This window comes from Temnothorax americanus, unplaced genomic scaffold (assembly GCF_048541705.1).
Source record: "Temnothorax americanus isolate GAGA-0224 unplaced genomic scaffold, ASM4854170v1 Scaffold14, whole genome shotgun sequence".
Taxonomy (NCBI): Eukaryota; Metazoa; Arthropoda; class Insecta; order Hymenoptera; family Formicidae; genus Temnothorax; species Temnothorax americanus.
Genome location: NW_027509275.1, coordinates 4,124,970 through 4,141,577, shown reverse-complemented (window position 1 = coordinate 4,141,577; position 16,608 = coordinate 4,124,970). Strand labels below are relative to the sequence as shown.

The window sequence follows — 16,608 nt, the reverse complement described above, 5'->3', positions numbered from 1 at the left end:
GAGTAAATTGGTAAATCACATGCGTATAGGATATTATACACTTTATATTTCGTTTACGAGCAAGTCCTACAACGTACAATACGATATGACTTCCGAATAGCTTTGCTGAAACAATATAGGTTAGATGGAGTAGCTATAATAAATACGCGCGACAAATTACTGCCTTTCATCCATTCGGCACCTTTCTTAACCTTTCGTCGAATTAAATTAGACAATTTCTCTCTCTCGTTCTCGTTAATACCGAAGATCGCATCGCGCGGTATATTCGTTTCGACAATTAAAACACTCGAAAACTATCGCAACAATATTAAAGATATATTATATTATACTATACATATACACGCGCTCGCACATCGTAAAAACCGATTTCCGTGCGTCGATCATTTTTGTCATCAATTTTGATTTTAGGAGCTGTTAGTACCGTTCTCGGTTTTTTAAATGCTTGGCCGTTTCAAGTATATAATAAGTATTAAGTATAACAATTTAATTTGTGCATGCTACAATATTTGTCAGTGTGCACATTAAACGTATACGTTGCGCACATTACTAATGAGAAATTCGAATTAGTATCTTCACTTTGCATCTGTATTAATTAATGTAAGAGTGAATATTTTTCAGTATTGGTTATTTATATGAGCTCTCTCGCTACTTATGCGTATAAGGAAAAATAGCGACATGCATTTTATAATGTTATTAAACGGTAATGAATATCGGTTTATGGACATCGAATTAATAAACATCAATTAACAGCTACTTGAATATGAATAAAAGTAAACCTATATTATCCAATTATTTGTTAGAAAATTTTGTTGTAATATTAACGTTATCTGAAAATAATAGCACGAGTAGTCAACTTGTTGCTAACAACAAAAATTCTCCTCTACTTAATATAAGTATTAAATAAATTTATTAAATAAGATAGTTAAATAACAATAACTTAACGTAAAAATCTTAATTTCACATAAGTGCTTAAAGAAATGAACAATTGTTATAATACATTTGCAATATAATAATATAAATATGTAATATCTTTTAAATATACCGTCGTAATTACTAGACGACAGGATGACAGGTAAAACAATTTATACGGCAAACATAAACGAATATGCACGCTGTTTTTCGCTGCGATTTGGCATAGAATAATTATTACCGTCGCGATTATACTATATAGTTAATAGTTAATACTAGGCAATTCGAGCGCCGATGAATCCGTTCGAATAGAATACTGTAAATACCGTAATATGACACGCTTGCTATTCGCGATAATACGATTGGTATAAATAATAAGAATGAATTACAATCGTGGAGGAGTCTCTGAGATTCTTGGTTCTCGCAAACAGATGAGCCATTTCTCGAGCCAATACTTTCATGCGTCCCCGAGAATCGAGATCGTCGCGTCGTGGTCGTTATGTTAATGACGTAGATCGCCGTCTTCGATAAGACTCGCCAAACTGATTCTACAACACACTTATTGTTAACATGAAAAGAAGATAGGAAGTAATCGTGTGTCGACTATCGACTGACGATGAATCATAACGATTCTCAAATTCTTATCGTACCGTGAATATCCGCACGAGATCTCAAAGAGATGCGTAACCCTATAACGAATATCGCCATTGTTTTTATGAATATCGGTACTGTTATAGTCTGTTTATCATGTTGATCATTAAATATAAGACCATATGTTGCATTGTGACATCGAAAATAAGGAAACGCAAGAATTTCTGTCGTAATTGATGGAGGTATATCCGCGTTTTCTTATATATCACTATTTGCATTTGATAGGATTTGTGTTATTATTATATCGAAAACTGCCTTGTAGTTGTCTTTGATAAAAAGTCGTATAATAGCCTCAATAATAAATTATAATAAAAAAAATCATACGTTATCTCTATATGTCTTCTGTTTTTCTCGGGAAATACGTGTTAACTAGAACGCACCAATTCTAAAATTGTCAGTTTTACATTAATTCACGTTATTGATAAGTATAAATGTCGATAGGGATATGGATCTCGTTCCTGTGTTTTTCTTTCGATGGAATTTGATATCTTTCGGATAATAAACGCGCGTGTTTTCTCGATCACTTACTTAAAAACGCGCACAATAGAAAAATAGCTTTGAAAAATCTATTGGGTTCCTTTTGTGTATGTGTGTGTGTGTTTGAATTTGCTGTGAATAATCAAAGTGAAAACTATAACCATGGCTCTTTTCCTTCTGTTCGCAAAAGTGGCAGTTTTGATTTAATTCTTTCTTCTTTTTAACGTTATCGAAAGCGTCCTATTATATCGGTCCGACGACGAATGTATAACGCAATGATTAATTGACGTGATCTCGTTATACGGGGAATCAAAGATCGTGCTACAGTTAACGAAAGTCTTGACTTTCTTTCTTTCTGACTTCTTTTGCGTTTTTAATCCTTCTGTCTGTTTTTTTAATCTTACGTTTTCTTATTATGTTATTAATTTGTTCATTAGCGTTCTTTCTGAATTTTCCTATCAATTTTATGTCGATTTTTATCGATTCTACTTCTTTCTAAGAAATCTAATTTTTGTTGATGACGATGTGTATATGTTTTACGTTTTCGTCATCCCTTACATTCAATATTTCTCCGTTAATATTTTTCATATCGGAAGTGAATATTCATTTGTCTACATTGTTGTTGTAAAACTTATTTAATGTTAATGTCACTGTGTTCATCGCACTTATAGTTTAATCTTCCGTATTAAATGATTTCTTTTAAAAGTAAATTTGGTTTGCATTATTGATTATTTTTTATCGTTATTATTACTGCATGATGCGATAAGGAGACGTAAAAAAAATACACAAAAATATTGAGTATTTATAACAATAAAAAAGTTGAAGAAATGTGGGAAAAAATAGTTAAATTTTTCCTCTAAAATTAGAGTAGAAATAAATAACTATTTAAATTTACATTATTTGGCATTTAAATCTGTTGCTTATTATCATTCTCCGCTATAATTATATATTAATATTCGTTAAGCCCTATTTCTCAATACCGGTTTGAATATACTTGGTCGCATTCATGTTTTAACACAGTTCTGTTCCGTTCTGTGTATTATAAACTAATACACTATTAGAAAACTACGCTATTAATCGAAAGTCGCTTCATGCATTGATTTCATTCGAGTACAGGAGCCGGTTTTCTATAAACATCTCAAGTCTCCTTCACAAATGGACTAAACCGTTATACGATTTCACTGGATCAATGGACAGGTTCCACGCGACAACCTGTAAATCTGAACTTATATATAGATTTCTTTTTACGAAAATTATACGCATTATGTTTACTAATATTGGTACCCGTTATTAATTGACTTTGCGATCAATTACGTCAAAACCAAGATTATTTCTACAAAAACTCTATTAGCAATTCGAAGTATCCAAATTAAATAAAATTAGACGACAGATACAAAAGCGTACGTGTTGGTAAAAAATGTTAAATTTGCACTTTGCGTTTTGTGTTTTGGCACATTGACGCACTAATGCAAAGAGGAGAAATATTGCAATATTGGATGTGGGGTTTCCTGCAAGTGATCGTAATATATATCCATCTACGCGATACATATAATAGATACGTATATAATTGCACGGTATCGAAGCATTTGACAAATGCGGATCTTTTATCTCGATTAACTCTTCAAAATACATATATCGAAATATGTTATTGTGATTGTTAAAAACTATCTTTCAAGCGTTTAGCTTTGCGTGGAACGGCCTTGAAAATTACGATTTAAACGACAAGGAAAAGTAATCGTTCAAGGAAATTTAAGACCACTTTCAACAATTTCTTATTGAATACGTATTTTTATTTTTCAAAACGCAATTATAGTTTGTTTCTATGGACTTGCTATGCATTTTTTAATGCGTCTGTTATGTCAGAGGGATTTATACATCGACTGGATCTTATATCGTAAGCGCGTGTAGAAGTAAAACCGGCTTTTACGAATGCTCTCGCATTTTGTCGTTCGCTTTAGTTTGTACTTTGGAATATTATAGCTGTTATGCGTACAAATAGAATATTTTTGATGGTTATTTAAATCAATCTCTCAGTGCCAGGATTAAATTTGAAAAGTTTACGCTATTTACCACCTGATGCTATATTTTGCGATTGGTCATTTTTCCCCTCAAGTTTATAATCGAGATTATTCTATAATTTATGATCCAGTGGTTTCTTTCTATAATATATGTATAACCATCTATTCAAGATACTGACATCTATTCCTTGTTATCAATATCACGTATTCCATACACATATGTATATGAGAAGTATAGAAGCAAAATTCATATTTTCAATTTCTTCAAAATTTTCTATGAAATTTAAGGGTTCATCGCGCAAATATAGATTTGAATAACTCTGGTAACACAAACGTTTTATTTTTTATATTAAATTAGAAATGCTAAACGCTTATGTGACGCTCGTTATTTCTAATTCAATAACGAGAGAAAAATTGAAAATACCAACTTCGCTTCTGTACATCAAATACAAACGCTGCGAATTATCTTAATACAGGAATTACAAGACGTATTAACGTCGCTCGAATTCAGAAAAATAAGACTGGTTAAAAAAAGTTTTATTGTTCCAAATGGCGTGGAATTTATCATTTTTCCGCCAGTTTAAGGCCTATGCGCTTGCCAGTCAGAAGACGCACTACTTTTTTGGTCATCGTCGCACAATGGCGCGCGCGCGTTAACGATACTTCTACAATCTGATTTCGCAACAAGTTTTTTTTCTAATTCCACAAAAAATGTGCTGTTATAAAAACATCTCGGTCTCCCGGATTTCTATATATGCTACGGAGTCTCTTCAGGGAATCACAAATCACGCACACGCAATTTATACGCGTGTCCGTACGAATACTCTCTACCTACCTTTTATGTTTCGGCGCCGCTAATTCGCCGAGTGATATATAATTTACGTTAAATGATAACTATATTGCACTAATACATTGCACACGTTCTCGGGCGTTCTCTTTGGCATCTCTACAAATTATTACAATATATTTTGCTAATCGCAAGTTCTGAGAGAGAGAGAGAGAGAGAGAGAGAGAGGGAGAGGGAGAGAGAGAGAGAGAGAGAGAGAGAGAGAGAGAGAGAGAGAGAGAGAGAGAGAGAGAGAGAGAGAGAGAAAATCGCACCCAATTGCGGTAGGCCCGTGCGTACACTCGAGAAAAATGAAAAACTTGTATATATACGAGTTCGAGTCTCGGCTAGATTTCCTGAGAATAAAGTCGACGTAACACAGGCGAACGTGATCGGATTCCGCTTGCAATTGCGTGAGATTGTTTATTATTTACATCTTTGGGAGCATTCAAACACCTGTTACATATACACATCTCATAATTGATTCTAAATGTTTCCAATGTTTCCTCAAACAAACAAACTTTTCAAAAGCGTCATACATATATACACACACGCATGCACAATTAAATCAATACACATTAAAGTAACTAAAATAATTCAACAGTGATAAACAATAATACTCTATAATAATACGTAAAACATCACGAGGAACTTTTCTGGTCAACTAAAATGCATTTTTCTTCTATGATAAGGATATTTGCTAAATTGTAAGATTTTTTTTAATAAAAATGCAAGTAACAAAAATTTAAAAATATATAGATACGTTCAGCTTCCTGCTGATGACTCGAAGAGATCTAGTCGATTTTATAACAAATATTAAACTTACTATAGAAATCTTTGAGTACTCGAACCCGTAGTTCATTTTCCGCGAACTCCCGGAGTCCTCGCACAGTCCTAAAGAAGGAACAACGGATGACTATATATGTCATGCGTTTCGCTACAATCATTCCTATCCATTCACCGATTACTACATATCTCGATCCAACATATTACATATATATAACTATATCGTCTCCATTGAATATTGGATACTTTATCGGACGCCACGAATATTCCTCATGCACGAGAGTCCGTTTGTCAAATCAATTCGCCAGTAACCATAGGAGTTATAGACCGCGACACAGTGCACAGGTCAGGCGTATAGTATTACAGTCATTTTGATATATCTAGGTAACAATAATCCGACTAATAGTCGGCGATTTCTCCTCCCTTTTCCACCCTCTGGGAAAACAAGATGCGCCGACAGTGGTAATCCAGATCGAGAAAGTAATATATATAATTGTGCGCTTTTACATAATTAAAAACGTCGTCCGATGAACGTATCGACAACGATCGTTGTTTATTTCGACTATTTCGAGTAAAATAACTCTGAATATTATTTTTGATTTTTGCCAATATATATAATAGTAAAATCTTTCATCGCGCTTAGGAAAAGTCCAATTGAATTTGAATATTAAATATGAAAGTTCGCGAAATACGTGTATTTCGGTCGTACAGAAATTCCGTGTGTCGATGTCAAAGTTTAACGACCGATTTACACTATATTTACAGGAAAATAGTAAGTAGGAGAGAGAGAGAGAGAGAGAGAGAGAGAGAGAGAGAGAGAGAGAGAGAGAGAAGGGAGAGGCAGGGGAAATGATAGATAGATAAATTATATTAAAGATAAAAGACACACACACACACACACACACACACACACACACATTTATGGCGACTTCTGAACGACGTTGAAATAACTGCGTTGAAGTAACTTTTGATTACGATATTGCGAGACGACGACAGCTTGGGGATTCGGAATGTGGCGGACGCCGAGATTGGGCTTGATTTTCATACCGAAACCGGAGATGCGATGATGCGGCTGCGGTATGCGCAGAGCGACCTTACTACTGGCGGTGTTTGCGTTCGCGGCGGCCAATGCCAGCGAATCTATCGCCGGATTCTTTTCGATCAGACAAGTGCTCATTGTCAGACGTGACACCGCGGCATCCGAGAGGGTCCTCAGATTTGATTCCTGCTGTCCTTTGCCGCGCTGTGGCTCCAATTCCTTGGATTTACGGAAAAGGCTGCCGGCGGCGCTAATTGTGGATCGCGCTGGCAGCTTTGATGATGGCAACGATGGTAAGGACGATATCGAGCACGATGATGGCGAGGAGGAAGATGAGGAAGAAGAGGAAGAGGAGGAGGAAGAAGAGAAGGAGGAGGAGGATGGCAAGGAGGAAGAGGACGAGGAAGATGGAAGAGTGGATTGACCGTTGTCGGGTAATGTAGCAGACAGGTCGAGGACGTTGTCATTGACGGTGGTGGTGGTGGTGGTGCCGCCGCCGCCGCCGCCGCCGCCGCCGCCGCCGCTGCTACCGCCGTTGTTACCGCCGCTGCTGCTGCCGCCACTGCCGCTACCACTGCTGAGATCCAGTGGCGTTTCATACTTGGAAGTGATGTTCGACACTATCACGCTGGTTGCAGCAAAACCGGAAGGTTTTGCGACGCGCAGAGGCGTCAATGGCGGTGGTTCCTTCTTTTTCGGCGTGATAGACGCGACCGTGGCGGCCGCGGGTGCGACAGGCGTGGGTGTGGAATTAAGAATGGACGTCAAAATTGGCGTCTTAATGACGGACGTCAGTTCCTCCTTCGTCGACATAATAGTCTTGAGCGCGTCGCGCATCTGCTTCTCCGCCAGCAAGCTTCGCACGCGATTCGCCTTGCTTTCGCGTAACTGTTTCTCCAGCTTCTCGCGGTCCAGACTCTCCGCCTTGTCAGCGCCGCTCTGCGCGCGTTGCTTCGCCATTCTGTCACCGGCTTCGTTAACAGCTATCAGGCCCAGTCGTCGCAGAATCTCCTCATCTTTCTTCGGTCTCTCTGGTTCGTCGCTGCTCTCCGATATTTTCATCGATTCCTCCGTCTCCTTGCTAGTCATCTTTTCCGCCGCAACGCACTTGTACTCCTTGGACTTGGTTTCCTCGTTTTTGCCGATGATCTGCGCGACATGCACGACCTCGTCGGGAATGCTGTCGATGATCTGCTCGATCGTTTCTTCCACGTCTATCACGGCGCACTCTTTGGACATGATTTCCTCCCGAGCTAGCGGACTCGCCGTCGATCGCTGCTGAGCGATCGTCTTGATCTTGTCGCGTCTAACCGCTCGCATCTGCAACATTTTCTCCTTCGTTCGACTGTTCGCACCGATGCCTCCGCTCCCACCCCCACCGCTGCCTGTCGCTCCAGACGTGATCCTCGGAGGACACGGCGTTAGGCGGACCTTGAGTTTTAGGAGATCCTCGCGCGGCGTCGTAGTGATCTCCGCGATCACTCGCTTGTTTCGCCGTTTGCGCCGCTTCCGATGCTCCAACCTTGCCATATCCTTGTTCTTCTTACTCTCAGGCGACTGATGACGATTGCTCGTCGACAGTTCGGTGGTCGACGGGGGGTCCGGGGCACGCATAACGGGCGTCACTTCGCAGCGCGGCTTTTTCGATTGCATCTCTTTGTCGCGGACATCGACGCTCGTCGTTTCGGGAGCACGGGATGGCTCCGCGCCGCGAGCTTCCTGCTCGCGACTAGGCTTGGGACTCGGCGGTGGGGTCGGTGGTCGCTGTATATTTTCGATTGTCGGCGGGACATCCTTGGTCGCGTCGTCCTTGTACGAGGAAACTTTCGAGATCGAAGCCGCCTCTTCCTTTCGCAATACCCGGTAGAACAGTCTCATTGGCGCCTCCTGCAACAGACGGGCCATCGCGCCGCCTTTCATAACGCGCATCGCACCGCACCGGCTCGCGGCTGGTTGGCCTGGCTATATAGGCTCGTTCATAGCAAACATAACAATTTACAGCTGCTGCTTACTTATTTTATTTGCAAAGAATTTCCCGAGAGTAGGGGAGACCGGGGCTAACTCGACACAATTTTTCAAAGGCACGTTTCAACAATTAATTAAAATTTTTAAGCAAATTTAATGGTACACATTTAAAGAGCGTTCCTTCAGGTACAAAATTGCTTGAGGAAATTTTGCTGTACGTCGCTTAGTTTTGCCCGAAAGTTCGATGAAAGAGTAGACCATTTTCGAAAGATCAGAAAAATTATTTTTCACTATCAAAAACGCTTATGTCGCGTTAAAAATTACACTATAACTCAGAATGTTACCAAATTCCGTTGATAATACTGGCACATAAAGACGCATTTACAGTAGGAAAGGCAAGTTTCTACGATAGATTTAACGTGGCAAAAGCCCAAGTGTCAAGTTCGCCCCGGTGTCGAGTTAGCCCCGGTCTCCCCTACTTCCTTGTTCGGTTAATATTTTCGAGCATAATTCGACGATTAAACAATCGAACGATTGAACGATGAAATATCAAAACGTTGCCGCTAAGATAGCATACGCGATATCAATAGCATGAGACGCAATAGCTCTTTAGAACATAGAATACTAATGGAAATGTTAAGGCGAATAAAAATGCAATAAATAAAATTTTCTTAACATTAATCCTTAAGTACTAGTAGTGGCAAGTTACGCACAGATATACGTGTTAACAAATATTTTTCTCCTATAAAACAGACTTGATATTAAATTCTGAAAATTTAAATATCGAATAATAACAAATCGTATACGTAATATAACATTTATTTCCTGTAATGCCCGTATCAGACTGCGGATTGGGATTGAGATTGGATTGAAATTTGACCAATCAGAGCAAAGTTTGCTAAACTTGAGATCAGTTTTCTCTGTTCTGATTGATTAAATTTCAATCCAATCTCAATCCCAATCCGTAGTCTGATACGGATTTAACGTTATTCCTTTTCTGCAGCTTTCTAAAAGCGAAAAGAATATGGAAAGAAGAGAAAAATTATTTGGATCAAATCAATTGGAGAATACTCAAGGGTTAATATAGACTCGATTTGTATGTATGATATGAAAACGATCGATCGTCCGCGGTATACGTCAAGCCGGACCATTAAACTCACCCTCTTCCATCGAAATATGCAAGCGAGGTCCAGAAGCGTCCAAGAGGGATTGAGCGGGCGCATGCTTTCCCCGTCGGGGTGTTGCGCCTCGTCCATCTGGTACAAAATTTCTATCCTATTATTGACACCGTTGACGGTCGCGTTAGCCTCTTCCCATCCTCTCTTCAGCATCAGCAGTCTCGCCAGATGACGCACTGTCACGGCGGCCGAACACTTGAGATACCTCGTGCTTCCGCCACTACTCACGTCCCCTGCCGATACCTCGTTCGCACGATTCGACGACGAGTCGCCTCTTTCATTCGCCTCCTTCGCCTCCTTCGGCGTCCCGTCTTCCGTGTGCTCCAGCTCTCGCAAACTCAGACTGACGAGATCCTCCAGAGTGAGTTCGAGGGCGCCCACGGGCGACAGCAACGGCGGGCATTGCGGATTCACCAGACGGAAGTGGCGTCTACGTTCGAGCTCCGACCGGAAGAGACCGGGCACCGCGAGATATACCAGCCGTTGGAGCCGCGTATCCGGCAAGAGCGGCGGCGACGCCGCGACGCTACACACGGGGCACGCGCGGGCGCCGCTACTCAGACGCCGAACGATGCAACCTCTGCAAACTGAGGACCCGCGTTTGCGACGTGAGACGTGAGACGCGAGACGTGAGGAAAGAACGACCGCGGTGCGGCGTCTCAAAATTATATTTCGATATACATATATAATTGGATCGATTCGAGCATGACATCGCGACATTCAAGACAATAATTATTATACAAGAAAAAAAGAACACTTTGACTTTCCCACAGATTTAAAAAGAATGTTAAAAGAACATGACTTGTGTGCAGACTGCAGTGTATGTTTATAGGGCGAGGGGGTAATGCAAAATGAATTAATCTTGGTATCAGTTGCAAGCTACAAAATATGGCCTCCAATTTAAGAAAAGCATTGACTTAAAAGTTCTGAAAATATTATAACGATCCCGAAGGAAAATTCTTTACATTTGCTTTTTTATACAAGTAGTATCTGAAGTATCAAATAGAAATAGAATTATGTCCTTAACATTGGATTTTTGTTTTACAATTACAGCAACGCGACCGCTCGATGGTTAACGACAAGCAATGATGATCATGTTGAAGAAAATACTAACAGGAGTGCAGACATTCCACAAGAGTCGTAGCATCTATGAGGTAGCCTCTGCACAGCGGACACACGATATGTTCGTTTAAGTCTTTGACCAGTGGCTTTTCCCTCTCCTTTGCTTCCATGTTGTTAATCTGTGCTGAAACAGCTGTGCCAATCGATTGTTAATCTATTGAAAACAACAGCTGCCATTACAGCTACGAGATATTAACGTGCGTGCTCGATAATTAATTTTTATAATAATATTCAATTCTGTTGTTAAAAAGAATGTCTTATCCTCGATTTTATCTAATATCGCAATTATATAATATATTAACGCGCAATGGAAACTATTTTTAATCAATTTCTTGTATAAAAAATTATTTTACTTTCCACAAACAACGCAAAGTAATACACGCCGACTATTTTTTTTCAACGTCAAATAGAACGAAAATTAAATACACATAAATTAGAAATTAGATTCTTTGAAACAACAAAATTTAGATTTAAAAAAGTAGATTTATGAAACTCGAAACACGATTTCGAGACAAAGCTATAGTGACAGCGTAATGTAAGAATCGCTACGACGCTGTCACGGTGCGCATCGTCGGCGATAAAACGTGTGATAATCAGCAGCGCAGTTTGCTGCCGGTGCAAACACGCGTAGCGACGCATAGCATCGCATAGCAACGCGGTCCGTTCGCGGTGCGTTCCCGGTTCCCGTTGCAGCAGCACCACACGAGCGCTGACGAGTGACAAGGCGCGGCGCGGCGCGACGCGGGGGCCGTTTGCTCGTGACGAACGGCACGCGATTTTCATGTGCATCGGCGCACAATGCCGACGTGCGTGGATAAATGTCCCTCGCGAGAGATCTCGGGGGGGAAACGTGCCGACGCCGACGCCGACGTCAACGTATGGCCGAGACTTTAAGGTCTATCTCTTAAAGGGGATGGTTTCTCTACTCTCACCTTTTTTATCTCTTTCTCTCTCTCTCTCTTCCTCTTTGTCTGTCGCGCGCGCATCCAAGAACCAGCGTGATACTTTCGAGCCGGTAAACACGTCGAGCGTCGAGTCCGACGACTCGGCGGCCTATACGGCACTCGGCAGTATACAGTATACATACGGTGTATAGGTATAGGTGTAAGTGCGTGTCGCTGTGTACAGCGAGTTTCGTTGGCGCGATCCGTTTGCGCGACCTGCTCGGCATCGGCATCGGTGACGAGAATAGCTAAAAGCCCTATAGCGCGTAAAGCGGGGAGCACACACTTCTGCATAACGCATACGGCGTAAGCATAAGAAACGTGCGTGGTCCATACACATGAGCATAAGGAAATAGATACCAATCAATTTTCTTATACTTACGTATTATGCGTTTTGCAGAAGTGTGTGCTCCCCGCTTAAAAGAATGTAAGCTAGAAGACAGTAATCACAATCGACCATTCTCCTCGACGCGGCGATGCGACGTATAAGCTATCGTTCTTGCTCAGGAACGCTCTTCAATGCTCGCCAATCGCCAATGATTGCGATTGGTCGAATCGCTTACCGCTTACTGCTTTTGTATTGTTTTGTTTTGTTTGTACCTGCTAAAGTAAAAGTGCTATTGACACTTTTACCTCTCCAAAATGTGTGTAATTAAATTGCCCTGACGAACGAAAGAAAAAAAGCAACGAAAAGTAACGAGAACTTGCTCGACTTAAAATACGTATGAATATAAGAAATTAATTTTTACTACCAATTAATTAACAGAATTAATATTTAACAAGTACGAATAAAATTATTTTTCGTAATGTTCGTATACCCTGAACAATATAATCATATTCTTGTGTGTAAAGATATGGTCATATACGAAATATATAAGTATTTTATTAGCAATTATACTCGGATATCGTCATTAAAATTATATGACGAAACGATATCGAAAGTAGTGCAAACAATTGTTAACTGTAAGCGAAGAAAAGTTGCGTAATTATCTATATATATGTATATATGTAATATCTCCGCTTACGCGTCAACTTCAAACTGCATCTATAGTTATCTTAAATAATTAAATAGAGAGGAAATTGATTTCTATCGTTTCTTGGTTTCTTTCCTTCATTTTTTGTTGATATTTTCACACATGAGACTCTAAGAAACTATTATACGTTTTTCGTTATTTCTTTTTTCATTCTGAGATCAGAGATGTATAAGCATCGTCGCCGAGGTCGCTAAATGCAACAATTAACTTTCGTCGCGTGCGTTTTGCGCAAGTTCGAGAAATGCAATTTGGCAAGCCACGACCGTTTGTGTGTGCTCGAATGCTTGAAAAATAGTTTCGGTGGAATAGTGAGACGCTATGCCGACTGGCCACCGTGGTGCTGGTGGTATATACTTAATAGGCCACGATGGGTTAATGAACTTTCGAAAACGAAAGTCGACCACCACCTGTGCCACGTTGGTACAACTTTGGCACCGGCGCGGCGTACGAATCCGTGCGAAAGCGACGTCGCAGGAATTAGGCGAAAGCGACTCCAGTCTGTGTGAATGATCCGCCAAGGCTGGACGCGCGAGGGAAGGGACGAACAACATCTCTCCTCTCTCCCTCGCTCCTCTTATACCGTGAGGGAGAGAGAGGACACGGGTGCCAAGTGCCAAGTCCAGAAAACGTTCCTCGCATCACTCGCATGCCGTGACTCGTCGGAAATCGAGTCACGTGTCATCGCTCGCGCCGGATAAACAAACTTGCGAGGTCAGACGAATTCGGATCGATCCTCGAGACTTTGGCGTTGCCAATCGCGAAAGAAACGATTTTTCGTTTGAATAACGCGCATTCTACGATATATAGATATTTCTTTCGAAAAAACACGGATAGCCGGTCGAGAAATTCTGGCTTCTGATTCAATGTACGTACCCTGATATCCGGATCGAAGATGTAAAAGCCCATCATATTTGATAAATTGTACAATTATTTTTATCTAGCTGCTTTGATTAGAGAAGAAATGATATTACAATACGATATATATGTGAGAAATTATATGACATAAAAATGGTAAAACTACATATTTATGTATATTTGTAATACATATTCAAAATTCTTGTTATACGGTACTACGTAGGTATGTTGAATGACGTCAAACGAGGAAAATATGAGAAAATGGACAACTCTCCTATATACGATATCGAATAAATTTTTCGCATTTCATATTTGGATGCGAGATAAATTGTGTCTAAATAAAGCGGGGATGTAAGGAATTGATTAATACTCTCTGCGCGCAAAACATAATACTTTTATTGTTAGCTTTGCGAAATTGCGACGTTAATATATACAGATGGCTTCGCACGTAAAATAAAATTAACTTAAGACAGAAATAAAATGTATTTGATTTTTGTGCGTCATTATGATTATATTTTAAACATATAAGTAATACTTTTTTATTTGGCGACGGGAAAAGCGCGCAAAATGCGAGACGGCATTGCGATAAAAAAAAAAAAAATGAAATGCGGTTGTGGATATTCTTGAAAACCTGCAGACATTTTATCGAGCAAACGCAAATATCGGACAAAAAGCATGTACAAGATACATCCTATTTCCGTTACCGAATGGCGGTATTCACCCACGTAAAATTCCATAAAATTAAAGTAGCTGTTGTTTACGTTTGCGTGCGCGCTGGTAATTGCGTTTTCTCTTTTAATACGAAGTTTTTAAATGAGCGAAATACCAGATATCAATTCTCTCCACCTTTTTCCACGGCACATCGGTTTTTATCGCGTTAAGTACCTATGTCCTTGCAACCTTGCAACATGACAAGTAAATTAACGCGATAATCATGGGAGATACATCCACATTACCTACCGCACCTACGCCTAAGCTCTTTTGTCCTATTTTCTTACTACGGAGAGATACCGCGGTCCCGATTCCCGATTCCCGATCGCGACTAACGCATACACATCTAGGCGCACTCGAGGCGTCTTATCACTCGTAAAGATCCAAAAGTGACGTCTGACAAGAGTGACAAGAGTCGTCTGCGGAGATTCGAGGTCACGAGGGTGCCTTGTCAGGTGGGAGACCTTTGCCTTTTATTCGGGCTATTACCATGACCCCTACTACTGTTACCGAGCAGCACCACCACACGACAAGTATATACACGATACGATAGTAGGTATACCGCATATACCGAATTGGAACCGTATACGGCGCGGCGTGTCACTCCGATGCATGCACTCACCGTTCTGCAGGGTGAGAGAGAATAGACAGAGAGAGAAAGAGAGGAAGAGAGAAAAAAAAGAGCAACGTATAAAGCAGCAGTAGGAGCGGCAGCAGCTTACCAGCAGCGTGATAGAGGCGATCGTCGTCGTCGTAGTCGTCGCCGTTCCCGGCGATGGAACGTAGCGGCGGCGGACGTGGCAACGACGGTGCGACGGCGGTGGCAGCAGCGGTAGCCGCGACAGCAGCCGCTGCGAGGAGGTGGCAACGCTGCTCCGTCGGTCCGGTCGGTCGGCGTGCAACGGCGCCTCGGCTCCGGCCCCGGCCCCGGCCCCGGCCCAGGACCCAGCTCCAACTCGGGCCCCAGCCCCGGCCCCGGCCCCGACCCCGACCGCGGCCCCGGCCACGGCCCCGGCCCCGGCCACGGCACCGAGGCGTCCGATAGCGCTCGTCGCTCGTAATCGTCGCTCCCAGCGTCGATTCTCCTTTCCGTATCGCTCGAGGTGCGCGAGCGCCGCGAGCGCGAGTCGTCGAGTCTTTCGCGACTCCGGACAGATAAGCGACGCGCGGCGATAGCGGCCACGTAACATCACGTCCCCGCGCTGCCCGTCATGGCTAGTGACGTAACGACCGTATGCATGCGTGTTGCGCGTCGCGCACCAGTCGTTGTCGCGTCGTGTCGTGTCGACTGTCACCGTCGTCCGTCCCCGTCGACCCCGTCCCGTCCTCCCGTCGTCGATCGACGCGCGCGCGTCTTCGTTTCGCTCCGACCAACTCCGACCTCGATCGCGCCGCCTCGCGCCGCGTCGCGCCACGCAGTATTTCTCGTCGCTACTCCGATATTCGGTTCGCTTGGTTCGCTATCCTCGTCCTCTAGTCACCCACCGTTGATCGACCGGCCGAACCGAAGGGCACGCGCGCGCGCGCGCGCGAGAGAGAGAGAGAGAGAGAGAGAAAGGGAGACTCTCCATTTCCCCTTTCGAGTTTCCTACCCCGTCTGTCCCCTCCACCACCCTTTTCCCCGTACGCGACTTTTGCGCGAGATCGACGCGCCGCGCCACGATGTTGCTATGGCCTGTGCTTACTCCGACCGTCTCGTTGCTCGTAATACGACTTATGATTATCACGATTGATGATTATCGGCAGAGAGAAAGAAGGAAAAAGAAGAGAATAAAAATAAGAGAGAAAGCGTGTGCAGAGGCGGTTGAACTGATAGCGGATGATAGTCACCGCGGTATTTCGATACCTACGCGATTAGGAGAATGACGACACCGTAGACCGTACGCAGTACGGAAAGCGAAAAGCGGAAAGAGAAGCGGAGAAGGCGCCCCATATCGACCCCGCCTAAACCCCGCCTCGCTGCGACGGAACCGCACGAGCGACGCCGAGCGTCGCCGAGCGTCGACGGGCGTCGGTGGATACGTTTCCGTCTCCCGATCCGACGCTATACCGGCTGGCGGCTGCCGGCTACAGGCTACGCTCCTTTCGGCGAT

General features: G+C 42.4%; 1 protein-coding gene across 1 annotated transcript; it reads right to left on the bottom strand.

The window, feature by feature from the left end:
* Positions 1-24: 24 nt before the first annotated feature.
* On the bottom strand, positions 25-15,722 carry LOC143894738 (uncharacterized). Its single transcript, XM_077401351.1, has 4 exons — positions 15,238-15,722; positions 10,964-11,104; positions 9,832-10,436; positions 25-8,593 (listed from the first exon to the last, which is right to left on the bottom strand). The coding sequence occupies exons 2-4, from the start codon at positions 11,079-11,081 to the stop codon at positions 6,587-6,589; spliced, it is 2,730 nt and encodes a 909-aa protein (XP_077257477.1). The 5' UTR covers positions 11,082-11,104; positions 15,238-15,722; the 3' UTR covers positions 25-6,586.
* Between the last annotated feature and the right edge of the window lie 886 nt (positions 15,723-16,608).

Coding starts and splice junctions, on each gene's coding strand:
- LOC143894738 (XM_077401351.1), bottom strand. CDS start 11,081: ATGGAAGCAAAGGAGAGGGAAAAGCCACTGGTCAAAGACTTAAACGAA. Junction 10,437..10,963: donor TGTGGAATGTCTGCACTCCT/GTTAGTATTTTC, acceptor GCGGGTCCTCAG/TTTGCAGAGGTTGCATCGTT. Junction 8,594..9,831: donor GCATATTTCGATGGAAGAGG/GTGAGTTTAATG, acceptor CGTCTGTTGCAG/GAGGCGCCAATGAGACTGTT.